This window comes from Psittacula echo (genome assembly GCF_963264785.1).
Source record: "Psittacula echo genome assembly, chromosome: 16".
Taxonomy (NCBI): domain Eukaryota; kingdom Metazoa; phylum Chordata; class Aves; order Psittaciformes; family Psittacidae; genus Psittacula; species Psittacula echo.
The window spans coordinates 2,417,392-2,442,642 of NC_137752.1; the positions used below are offsets into that span (position 1 = coordinate 2,417,392).

The 25,251-nt window shown below is 43.2% G+C and overlaps 2 protein-coding genes across 3 annotated transcripts; one reads left to right on the top strand and one right to left on the bottom strand.

The window, feature by feature from the left end:
- Positions 1–960: 960 nt before the first annotated feature.
- Positions 961–8,107, bottom strand: NDUFA8 (NADH:ubiquinone oxidoreductase subunit A8). 2 transcript variants are annotated; one of them, XM_080630677.1, is made up of 5 exons: positions 8,003–8,107; positions 7,747–7,910; positions 6,633–6,798; positions 6,054–6,187; positions 961–1,043 (listed from the first exon to the last, which is right to left on the bottom strand). In XM_080630677.1, exons 1-5 carry the CDS (start codon positions 8,051–8,053, stop codon positions 968–970), a joined length of 591 nt encoding a protein of 196 aa, XP_080486803.1. In that variant the 5' UTR covers positions 8,054–8,107; the 3' UTR covers positions 961–967. The 2 variants fall into 2 exon arrangements, with proteins under 2 accessions (XP_080486803.1, XP_080486804.1); XM_080630678.1 differs by lacking the exon at positions 961–1,043 and having other exon boundaries at positions 5,942–6,187.
- Positions 8,108–8,211: 104 nt separating this feature from the next.
- On the top strand, positions 8,212–21,681 carry MORN5 (MORN repeat containing 5; the record flags this gene model as incomplete). The annotated part of the gene is made up of 5 exons (XM_080630723.1): positions 8,212–8,258; positions 8,329–8,476; positions 8,792–8,903; positions 9,774–9,905; positions 21,602–21,681. The coding sequence occupies 5 exons, from the start codon at positions 8,212–8,214 to the stop codon at positions 21,679–21,681; spliced, it is 519 nt and encodes a 172-aa protein (XP_080486849.1).
- Between the last annotated feature and the right edge of the window lie 3,570 nt (positions 21,682–25,251).

The following is a 25,251-nucleotide window of genomic DNA, read 5'->3' on the forward strand; positions in this document are numbered from 1 at the left end:
GATGTACAACTGCCTTTCCCATCACAGAGCTGTCTGTCTGCTGATGTGCTTACTGAGGGCAGTCTGTACAGGAAAGCATTTCAAACAGCAGGCAGCCACTGGACTGAGCAACAGGGGCAGGGTGATGGAACCAACACTCCTCTCCCATTGCTTGCACTGGGGAAGGAGAACAGCGCTTGGCCTGCAGCTCCCCTGGAGCGATGGGGCTGTGCCTGCCATGGCCATGCAGAGCTTCCCCTAAGACTCCTCTAAGGCTCCTCACAAGGACAAAGATGAGTAAACAAGCAGAGTGCTCTGTTGGGTGGAACCACTGCATCGCACCGAGGAGCCAGGGCACAGAGGGAAGTGACATGCTCCAAGGCCACACAATGAGATAGTAACAGGCAGGAAAGGGAAGCTGGGTTGCCTGTACCCCAGTGCAGGGCTCTACCCTCTGGTCTATGCTACTCCTGTATTACTCCTGTATTGCTCCGTTCTCTCCCGTTTACAACACGCTGGTGTAAAAGACAGAAAACAAACACACGAAAGCCTGTAACAATAAAAAGCCCAAGAACTGATAGTAAAAACTCCAGCAGCTGTGGGGAAGCCAAAAGCTTCTTGGAGGGGGTTGGATGGAAGTTGAGTTTCCCTCCCTGCTTGTATTGTATTTCTTTCCTCTGCCAAAATGTGCTTCCTGAGCCTTGGGCAGAGCTCTCTGCTGCTGACCCTCACCTTCCTCTGTTTAGCCTGGAGCACAGGCTTGCCACGAGCGCCTGAGGCCGCGCCTGGGGACAGGCAGAGCCTCCCGCTGCGTGCACATGGCCAGGGTCAGCCCTGCTGTCAGCGGCTTCCTGACAGCGCAAGCCAAGACGGGCCACACCTGACAGCATCCCGAAGGAGCAGCCGGGCAGAGCTCTGGCACAGGAGATGGATGGAGAGAGCTGGAGGCCGGGGACAGGAGCGGCGATGGGGAGGGAGATGGTTGCGGTCAATGTGATTCACTTTTAAGGGCTCCATCCAGTTCTTTTCTCCCAGCGATGGGAGAGGTTCCACTCGCGGCACAGCTGTAGAAGGGAGGCAGGAGAACAAAGCAGAGGTCAGACGGTGCTCTAACCAAAGGGGTAATTCTGAGTCCATTAAAGCCGCTCGCTCCTGTTTGCATGGAAGCAGAAGGCTGTGCTACTACTTCTAAAGAGCTGAACCACCCTCAGGGTGACTCATAGCCCTTGACAGAGCTGCCATGCTGATTCTACAAATACGAGAGCAATGCCTCAGAGCCAGTGTTTTGTACAGTTTAACCTATCCACTTGGGAGCAGACCCATAGCTCTTTTATAAAGCTCCTCTTCCCTGTATTTTACTTCCTTTCTTGGTGCCAGAATTGGAGCCAAAGCCAAGCCTAACAAAGCAACAGGCATGGCCGTTCTTCCCAGCCCTCATTTCCCCTGGTGAGAAGGGAGAAATTAACTCAAACCCTATCAAAACAGCAAAAGCCATTTCTTGCCATTTTGTGCTGCAGACCACAGCATGAGCGAAACACTCACTGGAACCATCTGCATTTGCCAGCCCAGCCAAGAGCACAGGAACACACAGGTTGGAATCCTTTTGTTCACGCATCTGCAATAGTCAAACATGATCTAAGCTATTCTGCAGACAGTGAGGGCAGCAGCAATGGGGAGATGCTTGGGATGCAGGCAAGACAGGAGAGCTTCTACCTTATCAAATGCTCTCATTTATTTCCTTTGAGCCCTTATTCCTGGATCCATTGACTGTTAATGTTCCAGCAGCTTCTGCTTCTGTCCCAGCCCTGTGATAGACACAGGCAATGCAGTTCCCCTTGCTGCCTGCTCTTGCTGCACTGCTCTCGCTGCACTGCTCTCGTCAAGCACAGACATCACACACACGAGGAACCTGGACCCATGCATGCTTTAGGCTTGCCAGAGCTTTTGCAACACGTATGAGGGACTTGCTGTTGAAGCAGAAAGAAACCAAAAACAGGAGTAACCCCCATGCTGCCAAGTGAGCTTGTTGCTGACCTGCCTCTGGGGTCTGAGAGGGGGTCTGGGGTCAGCATCTGCTTCTGCTTGCAGGGCTGATTTACTGCCTTAATATCCAAAATAGCACTGCAGACTTCTTGCCTCTAGTTTGCTGTTCTGTGTTTTCTCAGATCTTCTCCCTTTGCCAAAGTACTATTTGTACCACACTCGACTGTGCAGGAGGTGTCCTAGATTTAAATCAAGTCTCCAGCTAGAAGGGCTCACATGAAAAACATAAATTAGCAGAACCACAGGGTTACGTTATTAAGACCATTTGGCAAAGTCATGTCTATTCCTAATAAAGAGAAATAATGTGCTTTTACATGAAATGAAATACTGCAATTAACCAGCTTCCCATGTTTGCCTGTCACACACTGCTAGCACTGTCCCCACCGATTCAGAACCATCCCATCCTCTGTGGCACCACGAATGCACATCCATTCTGGATTCAGAGAAGCAAATACCATTTACACCAGGTTTTTCCAACCACCTCCACCTACTCTGGCTCTACCTTAACCTCCTTAAGTCACACCAAATGTGACTGAAGTGATCAGAGCATTTTCAACCCATTTTTCTTCCTCTTCTCACTTCATCCTCAATTCAAGAGGGGTTTTTTAGTGGGAAAGTTCAAGTTGAGACAATATTCAACTGAATTTTGTAGAGAAGACAAGACCTGATCAAGTTTCTATCAGAAATACTGAAATAGCCTTTGCACTTTCAGGATGGTAAAACCTTCACACAGATGCCTAAGATCAGCTTAATGCAGCCACAAGAGGGAGTCTTAAATCTCCTATTAATACCCAGATGGATTCTAGTTTCCAAACTCTTCTCATGCAAGAGTACACAGCAGGCTTTCAAAAGGATTTTACACAGCCTGAGCTCCAAGTTTCTTCTGTAGCTTTACAGCAGTATCCTTGTTCTGAGGCAAAGGTTCTATAGAATTATGAATCCTTGCTATAAAGATGCAGGTTTTGCTTTGCTTATGAATGGGGGAAATTACTTCTCCATTGTAGAACCATATTGCAATTGAAAGCAGAGGAAAAGGAGTCTGTGAATGGCTTTTGCCGAGTCAGTCTCAGCTTTCAAATGCTGGAAAGGCTCATTCCACCTGAACTGACTCCTATAAGTCGTCCTAGGGATGATAATAGCATTATATGACAACAGAACTATGAAACTCAGAGAGCTAAATAAAACCAGTAATAAAATCATAATAAAGCCAGATTTGGTGGCTACAAGCAGAGGGGGAGCTGCTGTTGGACTCCTGGCCTTTTTGGCTAACAGTACACCCTCTACAGCCCTTTTGCCGTGGGAGCTAAGCAGGACCATTTGAGAACAGGGCATGTCAAACTGCCAGATGTCTTGGAGGGGCACTTTCTCTTGAGAAGAACACTGTTGTGCTAGTGCCACACAACTCTGCTGCACCAGAAATGCACGCTCCTACCTCAGAGGTTAGAAATGACACCAGGATTTTACTCTTCCCATCCATAATCTGAAAGAGCAGAGCAGGTTCTGCCTCATCTAACTCATGGTGTTGCAGGCTACCACCACACTGGCTTAACGTTTTGTTAATTTGACACATGTGATTAGAAGCTCTGGCAGAGTGAAGAGCCTACAACATAACAAATAACACTTCTCCCATCGCCAGCAAAATATCTGTGTTGAATCTGTACGCATCTGCTCTCCATCTGCCAAAAAAATGTCAAGATACATTCCTCAAAACCACTTTCATGGTTTTTACTCAATCTTGACATTCACTTGTTCTGAAGTTTCCAAGAAAACATTACAGCTCCAAAGGGGGCATCTACATTTGAGTAAAGCCACACAACGATTCTGAACAGAAATGGCTGCACACAGGCCCTGTCCAAAGCACCCAAAACCAGACCTCTGGCAACACTTCCTTGCAGAGATTTAGCTATGAGATAAAGACAAGAAGCAATTACCTCGGAGAGGTTAAGGAAAGAAGTGATCACAGAACAGCTGAATTCTACTTGACTTTATCACTTTGTTGTCCTTCTCTGCTGCTCTCTTTTGTACATTCACCTGCTTGAAACTGGAATCCAGGCAAGCAGATAGTTAATTCTGACTTTGAAACATGGTCAGTGCATCCTTACTGGATCAACCACCTCTGACCCAAGAGGCAGTAGATTCAGCTGTCATGAAACAGATGAAGAGTCTTAAACCTTTGAGGCCACAGCATAAATCACTGGGGTTTGGGCTTTTTTGCTTACATGACTAGCCAACTTAAGGGCGGGGTTTGTAAAAGGCTCTTGTAAAAAATTGCCCCCCTATTTATGCATGTCATTCTTTTCAGAAGCGATTTAATGGGGAAAATACTCTTTAATTATGATTAGGGGCTGACTACCGGAATGCCCATGCCTGTTTATTCAAAAGCAGATGTTCAGCAGTGCAGTATTTCATATGTTATGCTGACAATAGTAAGTTATTAGCAAAACAAGTAAGTAACATCTAAAAAGTCTTTCTGCGAGGTTGCCTAACTATTGGAGTGGGTCAGCAACAAAAGATCAGATGTGACACGTGTTAACATCCCAGAACAATTTATCCTCTACTCGACCAAACCTCATTTCACTCACTCAGCTGAATGTAATTAGACCTCAAGCTTGTCCTAATTTCAATCTCTGCAGAAAAGGGGTTATCTTTCCTCAGCAAGACGTGGCTGCTCTGAAATGCTGGCAGTGATCTGCAAGGACAGACTGCAAAGGTGCACACCATCTCCTAGGTTTAGAAGAGCTGCAAAGACAGCATGATACCTACATTAAAATGCAAACATGTATGCCATAGCACCTGCTTTGAGCTTCAGTTTAACATACCCAAGCAGAGAACAGCAAGAACCCATGAGCCACACAGGGCATGAGCTATTTTTAGATAAATGTTATACAATTTTCCCTCTAGCTCCATGGATCAGAAACATATGCTGCAGCTACAGCCCCATTACAGTTTAATCCTCCCCCAAACAAGGACATGGTAAATCTTCAGATCCTAATAACAGTAGGCTACTCAAGGAGCAAAGCACAATTCAAGTCCTTGCTGTGGTTCAGGCTACACAGTCTGCCATGGTGCATGCTAAACTGCACATGGCTTTGTGAAAACAAGTTCACTTCCTTTTTTTCTGGCCTTTGTAATCAGGTTCTTGCTAACGGGTAAGAGTGGACAAAGGACTGGATCTGCTTCCTATGAAATGTGACTCTTAGTTTCTATTTTCTACAATATCTAGAAAAGAATTTATTTACTTCTCTATCAAATAGAGTATCACAGTGAAGGATCTAACCCACACCCCTCAAGCCAGGGCCTTGAGACAGAAGACAAGCCACCTTCTTACACTCCTTCATGGGACAGGAAGATGCTTTAGGGGGTATTTTTTACTTGAAGGTGTTGAAAATTTAGTGTGATTTCTTTGAGTGAGTAGTTTGTGTTGCCCCAATAAAATGAAGGCACTAACCTAACTGCATGAGAAATGAGTAGCTGGTAAGTAGAAGAACCTTTGTCAGAAACAGTACCCGCCTCATACATAGCGAAAGCCACAGATTCAACTAAATCCTTGCTCCAAGACAGATTTTAGGTAAAACCTACACAGGAAGAGTCCCTTGGAAAGAAATGTGCAGTTATCAGTTGCGAGACTGAGGAAACACATTAACATCTTGTTTGTTCTCAAAGCTTCCTTGACCCAAGTAGCAGTGTTCTCAACAATAACTCAAGTCTCAGGTTTTGATTGATTGAGGTAGTAGTCAAAGACAGGCAATATTTATACACATCTCAGACAAGCCTGGTAGTCACTACCAAGCAATCAACATTACTAAGAGGTTCCTAAGGGCTATACAACTGCAGAGAGCACTGTGCAAAACAGGAGAATACCTTTTTTTTAGTTGCTATGATGTGTGAGTATGTCTAAAGAAGTCAACTGAGCCATGTAACAGTTTGGGGTTCTTTAATCATTAAAGATATACCCAAGGTGCACTGGACAATTTACATTTGCAAGCAATACATCTTTGCACTTTAGCTACAGCACAGTCTGCCCACTTTACCAGGACCAGAAAAAGAGCCGACTGCCAAACTGAGAAGGCTTCAGGTCTCCTTCTATGGGTGGATTTGGCTCTGGTCTAGGTCTCGAGTGATAGGCATTCTCAGGCATAGGACGGTCTGTCTTCACTTTCGTAACCTGGGAAGAACAAAGAAGAAATGATACAACTTCTCACAGCATTAACTAGAAAAGCTAGACTGAGTCAAAAGTTTGGTAACAAGAAGTACGAAACACCACTAAGGACATATTGTTGATCTGATGAGAGCTCCCATCTTCAGACTACTTCTATAAAAAGGGAAGTGAGGGGCATTTCACTCATAAACAGAGCAGTTGTACATGTGTGTGAGCTTCACTCCTGAAGTAAAGGTCTTTGTGCCAGGAAAAGAAAAAAGCAAGAGTGTCATTGTCTAAGAAAACTGCAAGTTTTCTGGGAAAGCAATCCTGGAGAATGCCAACAGTATCTTGAGTTCTATTAAATCCATTGTTGAGTCCATGAATCACCTTCTGGCTGGGAAAAGAGTTTGAGACCTCTGTCTATAAGAATGGAGAGAAGAACCTGGCTATCAAAAAGGTATGAAGTTACCTTAGAGAGCTGTCCTAGATCAGGTCTCACCCAACCCAACTTCTCCAGCACACAGTTATCAAACACTGCCTGCTGCTTTCGGCACCGCCGGAGCTCCTGCAGGCTGGTGTAGTCAATGCATGTCCAGTACTCGGTAAATGGCTCTGCACAGTGTGTCTTGATCTTCCTGCAAGAGACCACAGAAAGAAAACAGTCAGCAAACGTTAGAGTTTTAATGGTTTTCTCTTACTCATTCAAACCTCAAGTTGGTTTTTTTTAAGTTCTCAGGAACATTTAAAGTCTTCAGGGAAGTCAGCATTTGAAGCATCATTAAACAGAACTTCATACCAACACCAGTAAAATTCGTGTCACTGTAGCTACAACTGGAGATAGCAATAATTTAACTATTCTTGTATTCTAATGGAAGGTATTATTCTTGCTAAGTAAACGTACACAGCTCTTCCATATGACATCCCTGTCTTGCCAAATAAAATGTACATTATACAATGCTCTAACGCTTCCAAATTAATTTGATGTCTTAACTCCAGAAAAACATGCTTAGAAGAGGCATTTCTGATTACCAGCTGCTACACTGGAAGTGGACAGACTTTAAGCTAATTCAACTAGGCCTTTTACTAGCAACATAAGAAGGTGATCCTGGCACAAGCCTTAGATTTACATGTTTGGTCAGAGAGGCAAATGGTGCATGCACTCAAGCTCTCACAGTAGTTCACCTGTGAAACAGAAGACAGACAACTCAAAGCTTCGGTCAGTTTCCTGGATGTCATAAGACAGCTGGAAGGTGCAGGAGCAGCAAGACTTCCATCACCCCCCACCTTCTACTGCTAACCTAAAAGAAACCTAGCCCATTTACTCTGGAACTGAAGCCATAGAGCTTAATATTAAAGGATAAATTAATGTATAACTAAATAAACCAGACAACGCTTATTTCCCCAAGCGTTAAAGCTTGAAAAGCAAGAATAGAGACTTTTAAAGGCTGTGAAGACACTTTGCATCAAACAAGTGCTCAAGTAACGAAGCTTGACAAGGACATACTACAGAGGGAGAACCCCCGAAACGCCTTCACCTTCGGGGGAGAGGAGAGCCTCCGCCGGGCTGGGAGGGCCCCGCTCACCTGAAGAACTCGAGTGCGCACTGGTTCACCTCCCGTCCCTCCTGCAGGCACTTCCGCGGGTCCTTCTCCTCCCAGCGGCACAGCATGAACTCCTTGTTGGGGCGGTCGCACTGCGAGCCGTAGTGATGGGCCGCGGCCTTCAGCACGGCCGAGCTGACTTTCACCTACAGCGGGACAGAGCGGCAATGGGCGCCGGCCGACCCCGCCGCGATGCCCCGCAGCAGGGAGAGCAGGGCCGGGGCATCCGGTCACTCACCTCCTGCACATCGAGTTCCTCCAGCGAGGGCACCCGCACGACGCCGGGCATGGCGGCGGATGCGCCGCTCTCCTTGAGCTCCCCTCAGCGCCCGGCCGCCACTGCGCATGCACCGCATGCGCGGAGGCCGCGGGAGGCGGAGCCCCGCTGGCGGCGGCGTTGCCGTGGAGACAGCGCCGCCGGGCCGGGCCGGGCTGGAGCGGGCAGCCATGGAGGTGTCTGAGGGGCGGTACATCGGGACCACCGTGCGCGGCAGGTGGGAGCGGCGGGCAGCGGGGCAGCGGGGCTGCCCGGCACGGCCTCCGCAACCACCGTCTGTGTTCCAGGATGGAGGGGCTGGGCAGCTACACGCTACCGACGGGCACCGAGTACCGGGGGATGCTGAAGGACGGGATGTTTGACGGCGAGGGAGAGCTGCTGTTCCCCAACGGCGGTGTATACCGGGCGGTCTGGCACCGCGGGGTGCCCACGCAGGTACCCCGAAGGCACCTCACCCCATCCCGAGGGGAGCGCTGATGGGGGCAGCCCCGTTGCAGGGGGAGGTTTTGGGGTGAAATAAGCGGATTTCTGAACCATGCTGATTTTTTTTCACCCCTCGGTGGCCTCTGGCACCCAAAGGTGCGAGGGGAGGCTGCCTGTGGGCAGGAGAGGCAGCTCCCAGCGCTCCTTAAACCCCAGCTGACCCGTGCGCTCGGCTGAGGCACGGTTTTGGCAGTGGGAAGACTGGTTGTGTTTGTGCTCAATCCATCCATCATGTTTATTAACTCAGTGCTTGAACATGTTTTGCAGGGGAAATACACTTTTGCAGATGGTCTCGAATACAGAGATAAAAAATGGCATTACTGTGATGGCTACGACAGAAGATTTTACACAGAAATCTGCTCTGGTCTTATAGAACCTGGTACTGAACTGCGCTTGCGATCCTAAGAGTCTGGAAGGAATTAAACTAACAACTTTGCTTAAGAAAGATTAATTCGGCTACATGAGTAACATGGAGCAGAAACGCTCTGGCTAATTTCAGGACCTGACTGTATGACGCTGCCAGAAGAATGCAGAACCTTCCGTGCAGTGCAGGATGCAGCACTGCGCCCACAGCGTGGTCTCCTCTGCAGCAATGACCCACAGGACAGGGCTTTGTTATCTACATCTATTAACCCTTTTATACATTTCACCTTCACTGCATTAGCAGTGAGCTTTCAATACAGACAAGTTGAACAAAAGCACCTAGTTTGCATCCAGGACATCAAATAAAGCTTGAATGCATCTGTCCCACGTAGCTGTAGAGTAGAAACCAAAATAAACATTTCTGTCCAGTCTATTTTTTGCCAAAGACACTCATAATATTACTATTTTTCTGTAGTCAGAAGGTGAACAGATTTATAAGGACCAAGTGCGTAAAATTTGTAACGTAATGCATAAAATACTCTTCTTTATACATAGAATATTTTAGTGATTACATGTAGTTCTCTGTGGCCAGCAAGACTCTCCTGGCCCCAGTTTGGAGTTTGGGGTCATATCTGTTGCTGCTAGCTTAGTGATACCATTTTATCACGCACTTTTGCTGTATGCAGTTTTCCATTTTTATTTTCTCCCTATGCAAAATTGGCAAAATGTTTTCTAAAGCTTAGTGTAAGGTGACTGCATAATTGTTACAGCAAATGCCACAGAGATCAGTGTTGGTTATCTTGACCAAAGGCACAAATGAAAAAGGAGGGGGGAAAAAAAGCGCAGAATAAAGCAAACCCTTTCTTCTTCTTTTTACTTCTTCCAGATATTTCTCAGCTTACAAATCTGGATCCTCCCCCAGAAATCCCAAAAGGCTGTTACGACTGTGGTGATGGATTCTATAATCCTGAAACCAGAGTTGTTGTCGACTACAAATTCAGGTTTCTGAGAAACGCAGGTATGATTAACTTCTTCTGCAAGGTAAACTAAGATGAGTTTACTTATCATGGCTTCTAGGGTGCATGAGTAAAGCTACAACATAAAAAAGTCCATGATTTGGTTCTGTTATCACTGAGCTAAAATTTTTTTACCTATTTACTTTTGTCAGCTACATGTGCATCCCCAGAGTTGCATAAATCACGGTTTGCAAAATTGAATGAAGTATTCCCAAATGAAATGAAAAGCAAAATGAAGTATTCCCAAGCAGATATGAATAAATATATTACATGACTGTTTGGTATGTGAATCTCAGAAGATTTTCAACCTCTTCCATTATGATCTCAAGTAAGGGAGTGGTTGTAAGGTGTACATCATTGATCCTGAAATCTAATAAGCTGTTGTGAACCAGCAAAGTCCTTAAGCATGTGCTTATCTCTGGATGTTAGAATAGCCCGTTTTATTGAAAAGAGCCTTAGGACTATGGTGAAATAGCCCTAAAGGGCTTTCCCAAGGGAACTTCCTTGAAGAGCTGTGTTTTGAGTAAAGTCTGGCAAATACTGGGTCTCATGGACAGAGTTCCCAAATTAATAATCCTTGGGGAAAATTAGTTCTCATCAAGCCAAAAGAGAAACTCTTCAAGTTAAAACCACACAGAAGATCCTAAAACAGTTGACACTGGGATAACTCCGAAAATGCAATTTGACCTGAAACAAACATTTGTGTTCTAGCTATTTAACCCTGGAGTTCATCACCTTCTTTTTTAATAGAAATTATTTCTGAAAACAACTCCTTACCGACTTTTTTTCCCCCTAAATGTTTAAATTGCAAGACCCGTCTTTTCTAGAAGACAAAACATCTCATTTTTCACTGTGCCACAGTTTAACAGTTTTGTTGCTTGGAAATGCCATTTTTCAGCAAATTTACTATTTGTTGAAGAGAATTCTGCTCAGCTCTACTTTGAAGAGCTCTTATAAGTATGCACTGTGATATTGGAGGAGGGAAGTGAAGGGGGGGTTAAATGAATTGGAGATACCATCTGCTATAAAATATACCCTGTGATACATGGCCTGTTTTATAAACGTTGAATAAAAACTGATCTAGATTATTACAAATGGCATTGATCCAAAATACCGGAATGCTGTGGGCCTACTGATGAGGAAGATAAGCAACATGCTTTCCAAAAACACAGGAACCTACACAGATTAGTACAGGAGGGAACGCCTTGGAATTCAATTTATTGTTTTTTAATCTGTTCTTTGAACTCATTGTCCTTCATGACATTTATCTCAGACCCTACAATTTGTATCCATCAATATTCACTAAGCCCAGCGGCGCAGCGTGCAGTCTGACGGAGTCGTTGGAGATGTGCTTTGTGTGGCCGTTCCATTGAGAGCCCTGTACACAAAGTTAAACTTTGTGTTGATGTGAGTGTGAAGAAGGAATGTGTCATGGAGGCCAGACCCTTCCTCTCAAGAACATGAACACAATTGAAACACCCGGCACTTGTTCAACATCAGAGGAACTCTGACCGCCCCAGGAGAGATGATTCAGGGCACAAGGCCACTGCAGTGAAGAGAAAAAAATATAGTTAAAAAAACCCAGCTGTAAGCAGAAGAAACTGAGGAAGAGGCTGGGATGACAGGGAACAGATCCAGAATTACTCCATTATAGGTTGGGCAGGAAGGAGCAGGAAAACCTCCAGGCTTCCAGCCAAGTCTTGAAAGCATCAAAAGCAGATGGTAGGAAGCATTCAGGAAGTTCTTACAACAGCTTGACAGGTTTACCAAAATGACACTATCTTCCTCAGGTCTGGCAGCAGGCTTTCAGACTACTCCAGTTCTCACCTTTCACCTTGGCCCTATTATGAAGCAATTTCTGATTGTTTCTTGGCTGTTTGTGAAGGAGAGCGAGGAAGAGCTCCACATAGAGCCTTGGCACTGACTTGCCTCCAAACTGGCAGCATCCAGGTACCATTCCAGAAGAGAAGAAAACAGACGCCATTTGAAACTACTGAGTTTGCTTCCACCGCTTCTTTGTCAAGATGAGTGGATGGAGAGTGCCACAGAGACCCCTGATAAATTTGGCAAGCCTTGCGTTTCACTAGCATGGAGGTCTGACATTCATTTACTGAAAGAGCTCTTGCAGTTAAAGCAGTGCAAAGGCCCATCATGAAAACATAATCAGGCCCAGGGAACGAAATGACAGCAACAGTTTTGTTCTACGTTTTTATCTAGCAAAGTTTTCCAAAATCTCATCACAATCTTGCAGTTATTGCTCCGTCCCTAAACCTCTGTTTCCTCAGGGATGCTCAAATTTCTCTCCATTCTCCATGTGTTCTTCCATCTTTTCTTTCCTTCCAGTATTGCGGAGTACGCAAAATTGGACACATAAATAAGAATGTGAATGCTCATTTGTAAGGAGATACCTTGTTTATGTTGAATAGATACTGGGCCTAGACTCCTGCTTCACTAGGAATTTTACTTCTTTATTTCTTTTCCAGAAATAGGACTCCTGGCACCTTTGTAACAGAGTTTGGTCAATAGAAAGATGGGAAGATGTCCCAGTTTTCCACTGAAAGTAGAAAATATATGAGGTTATGTTTAATGCAAAGCAGGGAGGTACAAGAAAATCTGTGACATTCAGGTTTTAGGACTTCCAAACATCAGAGAGGCCCGTAGCTTTCAAAGAGAAAATACCGTCAGAAAGAGAAATTTTGTCATACTGAGATGGAAAAGGTTGTAGGAGATTGCCTGGGTCACCTCTCTTTTGATGAAAAGTAAAGATGCTTCTGATGAAAATTGCCTTATTTCTCCTGTGGTGGTCGGAAGGATGAGTTAAATACTATAAAATATGCTTTTGCTCTTTGTAATAGGAGAATATTTGGGCTACTATTTTCATATTCCATCTTCAGGTTTAATTAATGTGTGTATGGTGCATAGGGAATCTTTCTATACTGCAGTCAGTATTTCCTCCTGAAATATACGCATCTCTTCATATAACATCAAGATCAGGAGGACACAAAGCCTGCCTTTACCCTAAAAGCTCAGTCAGATAACTGAATTAACATGCATATTACTAAAAGCAGGATTAGGCCCAGAGAACCAGGACAAGTATCTTATTAAGAGGAGAGGTTTTGGTGTTGCTGCAATCCCAAACGAGCCAGCAATCAGCTTAGGATTTCTTCAAGCCTGAAAGTCTTGTAAAAAGCAGCAGGAAAAATCCTGCTGCTTTGGGAATCATTATGAGCTGAAAAGGTCAAGATTCAAGAACATTATTTTATTACAGTTTAGAAAAGTCTGGGATTAGAACATCTGAGGTTCTTTGGTTGAGGCTGACCCAACTCCACAGGCAAGGGTGGAAAGCCATTTCAATTCTAAGCCTGAGCAATCACAGACTTACAATTGCCTCACGTTGTTACCTTGCGATGACGGTTCTCATGCTTGGTCTGAAAGAATTTAGAAGGAAAATGTTCTTGAAAGTTGGCGGCGATGTATTCGTCCATTGCAGGTTTATCCAAGTGTGCAAATCCATGAGAAAAACCTACATTTAGCCCTTTTTTTTGTCTCACAACTCAGATCTGACTTGCACCAAGTGCTTTTGGGAGATGTAGACTTTGACTTGTCTGAAAAATGTAGTTGAGAAACAGAGCCATAACCGCTCAATAATTATGCAGGGTAATATTTCTGTACCTACCCTTATGTACCCCAAACACATGCAGATGTTTGCGTGCTCTTTCTCATAAACTACTGCAGAATTGGGTGTGGGATGAGGAGCTGGCAATTTTTCAGGCCTGGAGTATTTCTGGAAAAAAGACAGCAAGTTTAACTTAAAGTCGACTGTGGTGCAGGAAAAAAGATTGACTGCACTTAGGGATCATGCACAGAGCTTTATTCCCTGTTCTTCTTTGAAATTGCCCATTCTGATGATGGAGGGAGTGGATGAACAGTCTGATTCCAGGCTAGTCCCTAGTCATTGCCTAAGAATGTGAGAGTTGTTTTGGCAGATGCCCTTAGCAATGGAGAGGAAAGCCCCAGCAATACACATACAGAGGGAATATAGTATTTTTGTTCGAATGAATTTAGCTTCCCATAGATTTAAATGTCTACTTATAACGCAGGACCATTTAATCTTTTGTACATTTGTTTCTTTTTTATTTGACTTAAGATACTGAATTTAGATGAGGTTTAGTTCCTACATATTGAAACTCTTAAAAGCTCTTCAAATAATTGTTCTTTGGATACTTGTTAAGCTAAAGAAATCAGTTTTGATCGGCAGTAAAAGTTCATGCTATTTTAAGTGCAATGCTATAGCTATTTTCTGTTGTATATTTAATCATTTTGAATTATATGTCATGTAAAAGATTTTAGCTCTGGGGCATTTGCCAGATGGCTGATTCTGCATTTCACACAACAAAAGAAATAATGTTTGTGTAAAGCTCTTAAAAATAGTTGGTAATCAGTATATTCTACAACGAATAGGATCCAGACCTGTTTGGAAAAAAACCCCAGCTTTTGCAGAAATTAATTTAGAGGATTTGGTCTCTACCTCTGGGCTCTGAACAAAACAAATTGTGTCCATTGTTTGCTGATTTTTTTTAACATTTCACAAGTTAACTGAATTGTAAATTTTACTCATTTTTATGTTAAATGCTGTTTATTGCAATCCATTGATCTTTTCCTCTTTACTTTGGCTGACAAACTTATTTCTGAATACAGGGTTTTGTAAAACAGAGAGCCAATACTATTCTCAATTTACACAGTAGAGCATACAAATGTGAGTAGTCCTTTGGTTTTCTTGCATCAGCAGGAGTGCTTGTCCTTTTTACTGCTAACTCCTCTTGCTGGCCTCTTTGATTCCTCCAAAATACCACTGCAAAAAATACTTTCCCTCTCTGCCATGGCACTCAGCTTGTTTTCTTTGGCCACAAGGCTCTACACATGCCCATACAAATTCACCTTTTGCTCTTGCCTCCTCCATCTTCTATATTCTTTTTTCCCTTGTGTCTAGTCCCAGGACATAGGTTTTTTCCCACATTCACACAATTCCACTTGCTTTCCATACTCACTGCTTCTATGATAGAAGATTTGAAAAATATTACATTAAGAGGAAGGTCAGAAATTGTAATATAGCTCATTCACCTGGCGTCCAAGTGTTGCTCATCTATCTTTTCCTATATCTTAGTCAGCTTTTATCCTGATGTGAGAGCTTTGGACCTCAATCTTCTCCAATGCTTAACAACTAAACCAGTTCAAGAGCCAAATCTTAGGAGGAGAAGAGGCAGAACATGAGGAAGTATCAAACTGTGGACTGCTGAGTGGGCTAGGCAAATGAACGAGTATTGAAGAGAAGATGGCAGAAAGAAATTGTGTCTACTTAATGTAAAGGGGAGATCCCAGACTCCTGTGAGAAGCCCCATGTCTGTTCTTACTCTTCCTTAAACACTTTTTAAAATGTTAGACCAATTCTCCTACTCATCTTATGCTCTTCCTTATATTTTTATATAGAAATGTGTTAAGATCAGGCACATTTTGAATGCCATTGCAAATCAAACTCTGCTCAGGTGACAGACAGAGCTGGGGACTTCTCATCCGCGTAACCATTTGGCTTACATGTTTTAATATAAAATATACTCAATTCAGTAAAATGGATTATGAACTGATACAACTTATAGCCGAGACTATAGCCAACAATGATAATTTTAATATGTGCATCATGATGTAAGTTACAACAGTGGTTTCAGTAGCTATAGCTTTTGCAGATATACTGTTCCTTGTGGTTTCCTGGTCTTAAAATACTTATTGCTTTGAAAACTCTGAAAGCTTCAGTTCCAAATTGTGGCATGCCAAGAATAACAACTTTGTTTGCGTGCTTGCCATCCTATTGTGAATCCATTAAATAGGTTACGCACAAGTCTTATAGGCGCTTATAGTCAACTATACAGTTCATGTGAAAACAAGTTTTACAAGAGATGGAAAGTTCATTTGGGGGCCATTTTGGAATCACAGTAATTAAAAGTAAATGGAAGGGTGAGAATTTGTGGGTGGAAGCAAAGGTTAATTGAAAACATATTTTCCATTTTCTTGCCAGCCTTGATGTTGGTGGGGTCAGGTGCAGTAAGGAAAGTGGTGCTAGGGACCCGGAGGGGACAGTGGAAATGGAAGGGGTGTGCCAGGCAGAATCTATGGCTGAGATGCTATCACATGTGATTGTAATTGTGTAGTGGAAGAACATGATAAACTGCACCGCGGGTGATGGGAGGAGTCAGGCATGCGAAAGAATTAAATGATATTGTTGTTTACAATGGTCTGCATGCACTGGGCCCTCTGCAAACAGAAAGGAAACCCAGCTCTTGTTCAAGGATTGTCTATTGTAAACACACCCTCTTGCAAACCATAGTCATGGAAAGCTGCTCTTACCACACAGCCGTGTCCTCAGGGTACGCCGGAGCTGCCAGCCTCTGATTGTCCCAGTGGAGGCACATACCAGGGCACATCTACTTCCCTTCTTGCTCACATGGCCTTTAACAAAAGCAAGGGTGAAGGAAGGGACGATGCCTACTCCATCTGGTCCCAACTTGCCTTTGGGCAGAGTAGGGATCCAAGGATCTGAATTTTGGAGTGAATCAGGGTGTGCATCAGGTCTCCAGTGTAGACAAAGCCTTTAAGACACTACGAACAAATACAGCTACAAAGTGGGGTACAAAGACCTAACACAGAGTCAGACAAGGATTTTAAGGTGAGCAATGTAGGCTTTTTGTCTGTGCAAGCCACCAAGTATTCCAATTTCAATGCAGCACATCTTCCTATGCACCTCTAGGTGGTTTCCTGGCAAAGCATTAGTTAAGGGGGCAAATCCAGAAGCCTATTATGACAATACTGCTGTTCGCTGATAGTCTCTACTCTGCATCATGGCAGACACCTAAACATGCAGTCCTAAGGGGTCTCTCACAGCTGAGGTTTCCATAACCAACACAGAAATGCAATAGCTAGAAGCAAGTAATTCTGAACTTCGCAATATGCATTCAATATAGGAAGATTAAATGCACCTAAATTACAGTGTATTTTCAAGCCATCCCTTGGAAGCACCCTGAAGCAAGCCCACCCTGGATTTTCAGCTGTTTCTAATCCCATCTGAGAGATAAATCTGGACTGTGCAGTTGGGGAAGTCTCTTCTGCCACTACTTTTAGACTGAACATTGAAAACCAGACAAGTAGTTTCATTTTGTTGAGACGCTGAGCAGAAATCTGCTGATTTAAGTGGGCTGCAGTTTGGGCTCACTATGGAATACACATTACAGCATGTTTGACAGACACCTGTTTGGACTTTGCTGGCATTTGGAGTTTCCCCTAAAGCCAACCAAAACAAGGAAGGAACTTGCAAAGCAATTATTTGTTAAGAAGATTTTGAAATGGGCTACTTGCAGGAACACAGCGTGACCAACAGATGTAGTTGGGTCTTATTTGCCTGAAGAGACTCCAGCCACACTGACCTGCCAACTGTGTAGACAGTGTCCAGCAGTAGGTCAGCAGGACTTGCACCCCTGGTTATCATCTACTGTGGGCAGATGCTGTTCTGGGGATCAGTCATGCAGGTGGCTACCAGGGTTGGCTCCATATATCTCTGCTTGCTCAATGAAAACAGCCTGAATTGAGTGCAAAAGAGAAGCTGTCCCAGCCTGGGCTGGCTGAGGATCTGACCCGCAATAGTCAAAGTGTATTTTGTGGGTGCTAGGAAACTGATTTGTTTTAGATTGAGACACAAGAAAACAGTTCAGAAGAATCAGTCAATACTTCCATATATTCTAACAGCTCATCTGTGCAGATCTCTCACTATCTCTGTTTCAAGATTTCAATGATATGTGATTATAATAATCAATATTTCACTAACTTCGGAAGAAATAACATTTACTGAGCAGGGATACACCAGATTGCAATAATATTTTCAGATAAAGCTTTCTCTTCTTTACCTTCAAATATCACCATGGTTTAGTCCTGTTTCAGCAAAGTCTGTTCCATGGGTGTTTATTCTACTGAGGAAAATCCATATAAATGGGTAAACTTTGAAAGATAAATACACGGACACAGAATTCAGCACACAACATGAAGAACCCCACAGCACCTAATTGTGCACAGGGGGATAATTTACCACTGATTAAAGAGTTTGTAGTCTTTATTTTTTTTCCCCAAATCTTTTTTAAAGGGAAAATTACTCGTGAAGGTGAAGATGTGCTCAGACAATCATATTAACATATTCAAACAATTGCAATTTGCAAAATAGTAATTACAACTCACTATCCGGTAGCATTAATCAAACTTCAAGGTTTAATTCCATTTTAAATATTGATGAAATGTGATTCTCCAATCTAACCCTGGTGTTGCAGGGTTATGGAAGCAGCCAGTGACAGAAAAAGAGGAACATGTAGTTAACAAGCAGCTGCCACAAAGAAGGATCGGCATCTGTGATTTAAATTGTTAGCTGCACAGTCAGGTAGAGTGTAAAAAGGGTAGTCAAGAGGCTGTTAAGTCCATTGCTGCCAATTACTAACAATCAGGGAGGAGCTTTAAGACTTGTTCAGTACAATAAACCCAGTTTGTCTTGTTTCAGGGGTTACTACTGAAGAGGTTGCAGCTGCACTGATTCAAATAGCCCTAAAACTACAGTAATTATCAACCAGTCTTCTTTAGTGTAGCAAAAGTATGTTTTACCATAGCTTAACTCTTTACATTCTAATATTTCCCTGCCTCTTCTCACATAGCCAGCCCTGGAGCCATTCTCATCTCTGGGTCTGTGGTTCTCGCTATGCTGGATCAGTTCTTTGATTTCCCTTTACCTAGAGCAAAGACCAGTCATACAGGATGCTAGGTTGGATGGCAGCTCTAGGGATTTGCTTTAGGTTGTTTTTTTGGGATATTGACTCATTGCATCTATTTTCCCTTTTCATACAAAGTTGATATTCATACAGCTCATTCAGTTCTTGCATCTGATTACGCCACATGCAAGTTAAGCAGTGCTTATGAACATGGGTTTAATTTGCATGGGATCAGATCACTGCGTGAACCAAGATGTTTTGGGATGGGTCTGGGGAGGCTAAAATCCTTAGAGCGACGTGCCTTGTGTGCTTTCCTAGGAGACCATGAAAGCGCAGGAGGGAACAATCTGGGCAAACCAAGGCTACGTTGGAAACCTGTTAAATGAAGCCAAGTTGGCACCTGCCTTTCTTAGTGCTTGTACCCCTGATGCTCAGCTACGTAGGTTTCTCATTAGGAAGGCAGGGCTGATTATTTCTAGTACTCAGGTGAACCACATATATCTGTTCCCAAATACAAGCAGAAAGTGGTGATTTATAGCATTGTGTCAGTTTGGTTTATTCCTCCACCATGGCAGAAATAGACAAAAGTTCCATTTTCTTGCAATTATTGCAAGCTCAGATAAACTATATTTTTATAGTTAAGGTGATTCCAGCTAAAATCACAGCGCTTCCCAGGCTGGACACTATCTGTTATAGCCGAGGCTCATGTGATCACGTTGTTACAGTGCTGGAACACCTAGTGCATAGAACAAAAGCCAGCACATTGATTATGGCTTTGATGTTGTTTTAAGAAAGCTTAAGGACCACATTAGCATTCCCGCTGCAGCCCTCTGTGGAATCTCTGCCTCTGTAACGATTGCGTGGTCTTTAAGCCTCAGTGCTCATCCTTTTAATTTCCCTTTTAGCATATTTATCAGCATTTATTTCCTCTCTTATTTCACCCAAATAAGAAACATGCCATTAACAGGGTATTTTGTTATGGACCTATTGATTCATTCAAACAGGGAATAAAAAAAGATATCATCTCAATGAAACACAGAATGAGCTGAACTTGACTATTCTATCTGAATGGTGACCATTTTTCAGTCATTAAAGCAAGCCTACAGGCTGAGCTGCTGGAACAATAGCAGCACAAGTGCGTTCTCCAACCCATTCACTGGGGTGCTGCTCAAAAGGTGGGCGCTCATCACCAAACCCATCTCTTGCAAGCCAACAACCTTGAGTGGGGAATAAGAAGAGGGTCAGTCAGCACAAGCAAGCACTTTGTCTGGAAACCAGTGGCTGCATGCAAAGAGCAAACTGGAGAGCAAGCACTTAGGGAAAACCTCCTCTGAGTTAACCAACCTTTCTGCTTACTGCTTGTCAAGGGTGGCAGAGAAGTGCTGCCATTCAGACAAGGGATAAATGCTTTGGCACAGGCTGCTTTCACCAGGATGCCAACAGAGCTGCCTGTGAGCAGCACCTCACGGAAGCAAAGGCATGCACTCAACTCAGGAATGAGAGAAAGGGGAGGGTAGCATGAAGAACAAAAAGGAATCAAAAAAGCCAAGACCAGGCTCACTTAATTCAAACCCCACTGCAACCAATAAGATTAACCTCCAAGCTTAAAGATTTGTGCATCAGACCTAATTTATCACATACTCTTCTATGGACTGTCACTTCTTCAATAGCACAACTTCATTCCCAGAACCTTTCTACCATTTGCATTTCAAAAGCTCCTGTGTCACTTTAACATGAAGGTACAACTCCACAGTCAAAAGATCTCCATGAAAATGTGACTGCTTACAAGCAACGTGCTTTTTGGACCTACCTAAGCAGGGTGCTCAGAGCAGAGCACTGTGTAAATAAAGGAGATTATGCACTATGGCAAGCAATGGCCACAGTACCAGGGTTACAGACCCCTCTGCTCCATCCTTGCAGTCATTCTGTTCTTTCAGGTAATAAGGGCTGCTACAAACCCCTTAAAATTTAGATGGAAGCAGGTTAGGGACATGCATCACAAGCAGCTGATATGAATTTGTTAAGACAGTGGTACACACAAGAAGCAGCTCTAACATATTTCATTTATGTGAAAATAAATACAGGTATTGTTTTAAGTAGTGCTTTGATTTGGTTTTTGAAGGCTTTTGAAGTTTATTTTTCCTGGTCTGCTACACAGATCTCTTTTCCCCTGCACAGACACAAAATAAAAGGCTGCAGAATGTTCAAATCTCTGGATTAAAAAGCCACAACTTAACATTTACCAAGTTATTACTTGTAATCATACACTAAATTTCTATTCAAACTTTGCTGGATGCTCGGTTTTTCCTACATTGTCTTTGATTTTTTTTTCTCTTCCCACACTGTCGTTATGCTCTGACAATAAACATGACAGCCATGAATACTAACAAGGGACACAGAAGATGGTCTAACATACGTCTATCAGCCACTGTATCCACTTATCAATACCTGTCATGAAGTACGTATCAAAACAGCATTGAAAGAAAAGCTGGAAAACCAAGGGTTTGACTTTACCATCACCTTTCATAAACTGACAAGCAACACAGACATGGTATTTAAAACATGTGTATCTTCATTTCTGATAGTTTCAACACATCTCCTGCACATCTCCAGCCAAAATACCCAAAAATGCAATCTATACATATAAATCTCAGTTTCACCCAAGCTAATCTTATCAAACAGACAAATAACCCGAGTCATTGCCATAGATCCAGTACCTCCTGCCTTGACAAATTCCAACACAACAGCACACTATATTTAAAGAAATAAAGAAATGGGTTCTAAGAGATGCCAATGGCTAAAAATGGATTTATTTCACAAAAAAACATTGTTTGAGCTGGGCCCTACTGATGCAAAGAGCGGGTCTGACATGGTGATATCTGACATTCTCTTTATCTCCATTTTAGATGATGAGGAGCATGAATGGATCATTCAGACCTGCCGACAAGCTTGGGATGAGACAAGTGAGCATCAACCCAAACCATGAAAACAGTTTTTGCTAGATGATAATATTCCCAAGCAGGTAATCTGATTCACAATAAATCTAATTTGTCCTCATGGCTTTGTCTCCCCCTTTCCCTCCACAGGGATATAATCTTTCTGTCATCTTTGTCAGCACAAACAAAACTGGAAATAATCATTTAATCAGTCATGCTGAGAAAAAGCCATGGAAAAAAAGCAAACTGTACTCACACTAATATTCCTGTGTGTAGTGTACTATGTATAAACCTTATTAAGCCTGAAAACAATTTGTTAAAGAGTGTGCCTGGATTCAGTGTTGAAGTCATTCAAATCCATCTTAATCAACATTATTTCCCCAGATTTTAGTTAGCTGTCCTGGTGAATTCCTTTCCTCTCTTTTTGCTCAGTACTTTGATATTGATTGATCATTGTAATAATGTACACCAGAGGTATTCTTTAATGACTGGTTTGCTAACTAGGAAATTATATCCATTTACTACGAACGTTTGTTGAACTCTCCTGAAGCCAGAGTTTAACAAAATAATAAAAGAGGAAAACTGGGTGGGTTGCTGCTTGATTAGTAAGCCAGAAAGTATTTAAAAATAAAATAAAATGGAATTACATCATTTTCTGGATGTAAGTGCCAGCACTTCTACTTGCATTAACTTTATTTATTACACAAATAAGACATTTACAAAGCACAACATTAAAAGTATGTAACAAAACAGACATTGGTTTTACAAAAAAAGTGCTTACAATTTAGTTTTACTTCTTTTAAAATAAATATTAGTCTTGACTGTCCACTCATTCAGAGAAACTTCTTGTTTAACCATTGTAGCCAAGACATGCAGAACTGCAACATGCTACAACAAAATGATTGGCAGATGAAATCAAACTGACGAGTCTATGGTTGGCATCCTACGGATATATCACTGATAGTAGTGCAGGATTGGTTCCCACTCCCCCATCCCAACTAAGAAGTTGTGTAAGCACCTTTAGCTCGGGTATTGGGGTTAACCAGCATGAGCCAAAACCAAAAAGAACTGGTAATAAAACTGTAAACCATTCCACTTTCAGCCTTATTTAGTTCTTATTAAACTCCAGTGAAAGGCCTTCACTGGCTATCTTCATTGGATTTGTTTCTGCAAAAGGTTTTGAAATAGCAACTGGAAAAGTTTAGTCTGTGGAGTCTGCATCGCTGCACCAGAGCCCATGTGGCAATTACTGAATAAACTAAGAAAATGAGAATGATTTTCATTTTATTTGTGGGGTTTTTTTGTTTTTTAATCTACAGACAGGAGATGAATGCAAATGACCTGAGATAAGGTTTGGTTCAGTGGCAACAGTCAGTGTGAAACATGTTGTGAAACAATGTATTGAATAAATTAGAGGATTTCTTACATTCTTGGTACAGTTGAGTATTTTCCATACACATAATTAGCTCTAAAACTGCACAAGCTGAATTGCTTCCAGTTTTTGCAAACAATTTGGGTTTAATATAAACAGAGCCTGATTTCTGAATTAGCAAAGCTGCTCCTGGCTACTTATGGGGGGAAGTGCCCCGGAGCACAATCTGTGCGAGGCAGTTCACCCCATGGGCTGTGGTGAGTCCACTTCCACTGGAGAGAAGCACCGATGCTCCCTCTGCTTTGCGCTCCAGTCCTGTCAGTGGTATCAGTTACACACACTTTGCTATACAGTACATTTCACAAGTGGGGTTCTTTTTGATCAGGAAGTTGATATTGAGCAGATACATATTTAATAGTTTCCCTTTCATTGCACTGCCGAGACAGAAGAGAAATGCATCAGAAAAACATTTTCTCCCTCAACAAAACAGTTGTGGAAATCTCAAGTACTGCGATCAGGTCAAGTTACAGCCTGGAGTCTTTCCTTCGGTCTTAAATCAAACAACCACCCCTTCATTTATGGCACTAATTCCACAGCGAAACGCTCGTTAGGATGTGCGAGCACAAATAGAGAAGTGATCCTGCTGACCACGACCAGCATCTTAAAGCTGTTGCATGCAGACACAGCAATCCACCCCAGCCTTGCAATAACAAACACCACCAACAGCCAACAAAGGGACACCCATCCTTCCCTCAGTGCTACCGAAAGGACACCAATGACTGCAATGGGTACAACTGGTGACTGTCCCCTCCTCGAGGGGACACCTCTGCAGCGGCGGTTCCAGTCAGGTCAGGCGTAAGAGAGTGCCTTGTCACTGGCTACACACTGGAAATAGTTATTCACATGTCAGGAGGTGACAATAATACTTTGTGGACTTAATTTCCTCTCTCTTTTCAAATGTTATTTTAAACTGGGGGTAGAGCTGGTAGCTGCAAATAGAATACTGGCCTTACTGTCCAAGGTATTACCATCACACTCTGTATTTTTTTTTATATATATATATATATACACACATACAAACCTCTGTGTGTGCATATATATATACACACATATATATAATATATATATATATTTGCTCCAACAAATATCAATGCATGCTTGTATTCAGTTACTTCTCAAAGACCTCTTGGTGGCCACCTCATCAGACATCCACATCTCCCAGTGCTGTTCCCCATGCGGTCACAGCAGTGAGCACGCCTCATGATTATAGCTGGAGCCACAGGTCTGGCCATGAGTGTCACACACAGCTCACGGGCACAGCCTTGCCACGTGTGCAATAGGGGCTGGCCAAGCCTTTGGGATGGCTGCCTACCCAATGGAGATTGATCCATGGAGAAAAACACACATATCTGGAGTTCAAACTAAAAACAAGTTATGCAACGGATGGATTCCTGTCTCCTGGTCCTCAGGCACAGTTCAGTCATATTACACACTAACTGTGGCTCATAGTAGGCTTTCACATTCTTGGAAACGCAGCCTCACAGACACTTAGCAGCAAGACAGAGCCGCGTGCTTGCGTGGAGAGAGGTTTTGTTGCAGACCTGCTCTTGGCTTGGTGCAACCTGAGAAGGGTTGGCAAAGGTTCCGTGTTTACTTTTTGTTATTGCCATCAATGAAGGATCATTTTGGAGCTTTTTTCCTGATCTGGGGCCAGAGTGCTGAGCACTTCCTTTGCTGTTGCGATGAGCCCTGTGGTGCCTGCCCCGCCAGCAGCAGCCCTCCTGAGCTGCGCCTTCCTCCAAGGACTTGGCAGCAGCAGCAGCCATATTCCAGCAATGGGGAATAACAGGAGGGCAGAGGGAATCAGAACGGTGCTGTCAGATAAAGGAATATGCCATCACCTTGCTGTCCACTCAGCTAGGACTGCTCCTGCTGGCTCTGCCGAGGGTTTCGCCTTTTAACCAATCTCCCATTGCTACCCCACTGTTCCCACTGACTGAACTTGGGTCCGCACCAGGGCAGAACATTTCTATGCCTTCACAACCAGCTTCCATTGAGGATTTCCCACTCCCAGCATATGGAGCATCTGAGAGTTTTGTGTAGGTACATTCTGCAATCACCAATTTGTGATCCAATATGACTTCAAGGAATTAAAGTAGCTTGTTAATAAAGAACAAGAGTGAAAAACAAGATTTGGCAGGTGGCTTGGAGAGGAGAAGGAGAGAGATATTCATTGTTCTAAGAACAA

Excerpts from the sequence above, each read along its gene's own strand:
- NDUFA8 (XM_080630677.1), bottom strand. The coding sequence starts at position 8,053 with ATGCCCGGCGTCGTGCGGGTGCCCTCGCTGGAGGAACTCGATGTGCAG. Across the intron at positions 7,911-8,002 it reads AGGAACTCGATGTGCAGGAG|GTGAAAGTCAGCTCGGCCGT; the intron begins GTGAGTGACCGG and ends GTCCCGCTGTAG. Across the intron at positions 6,799-7,746 it reads TGCGCACTCGAGTTCTTCAG|GAAGATCAAGACACACTGTG; the intron begins GTGAGCGGGGCC and ends GGTCTCTTGCAG.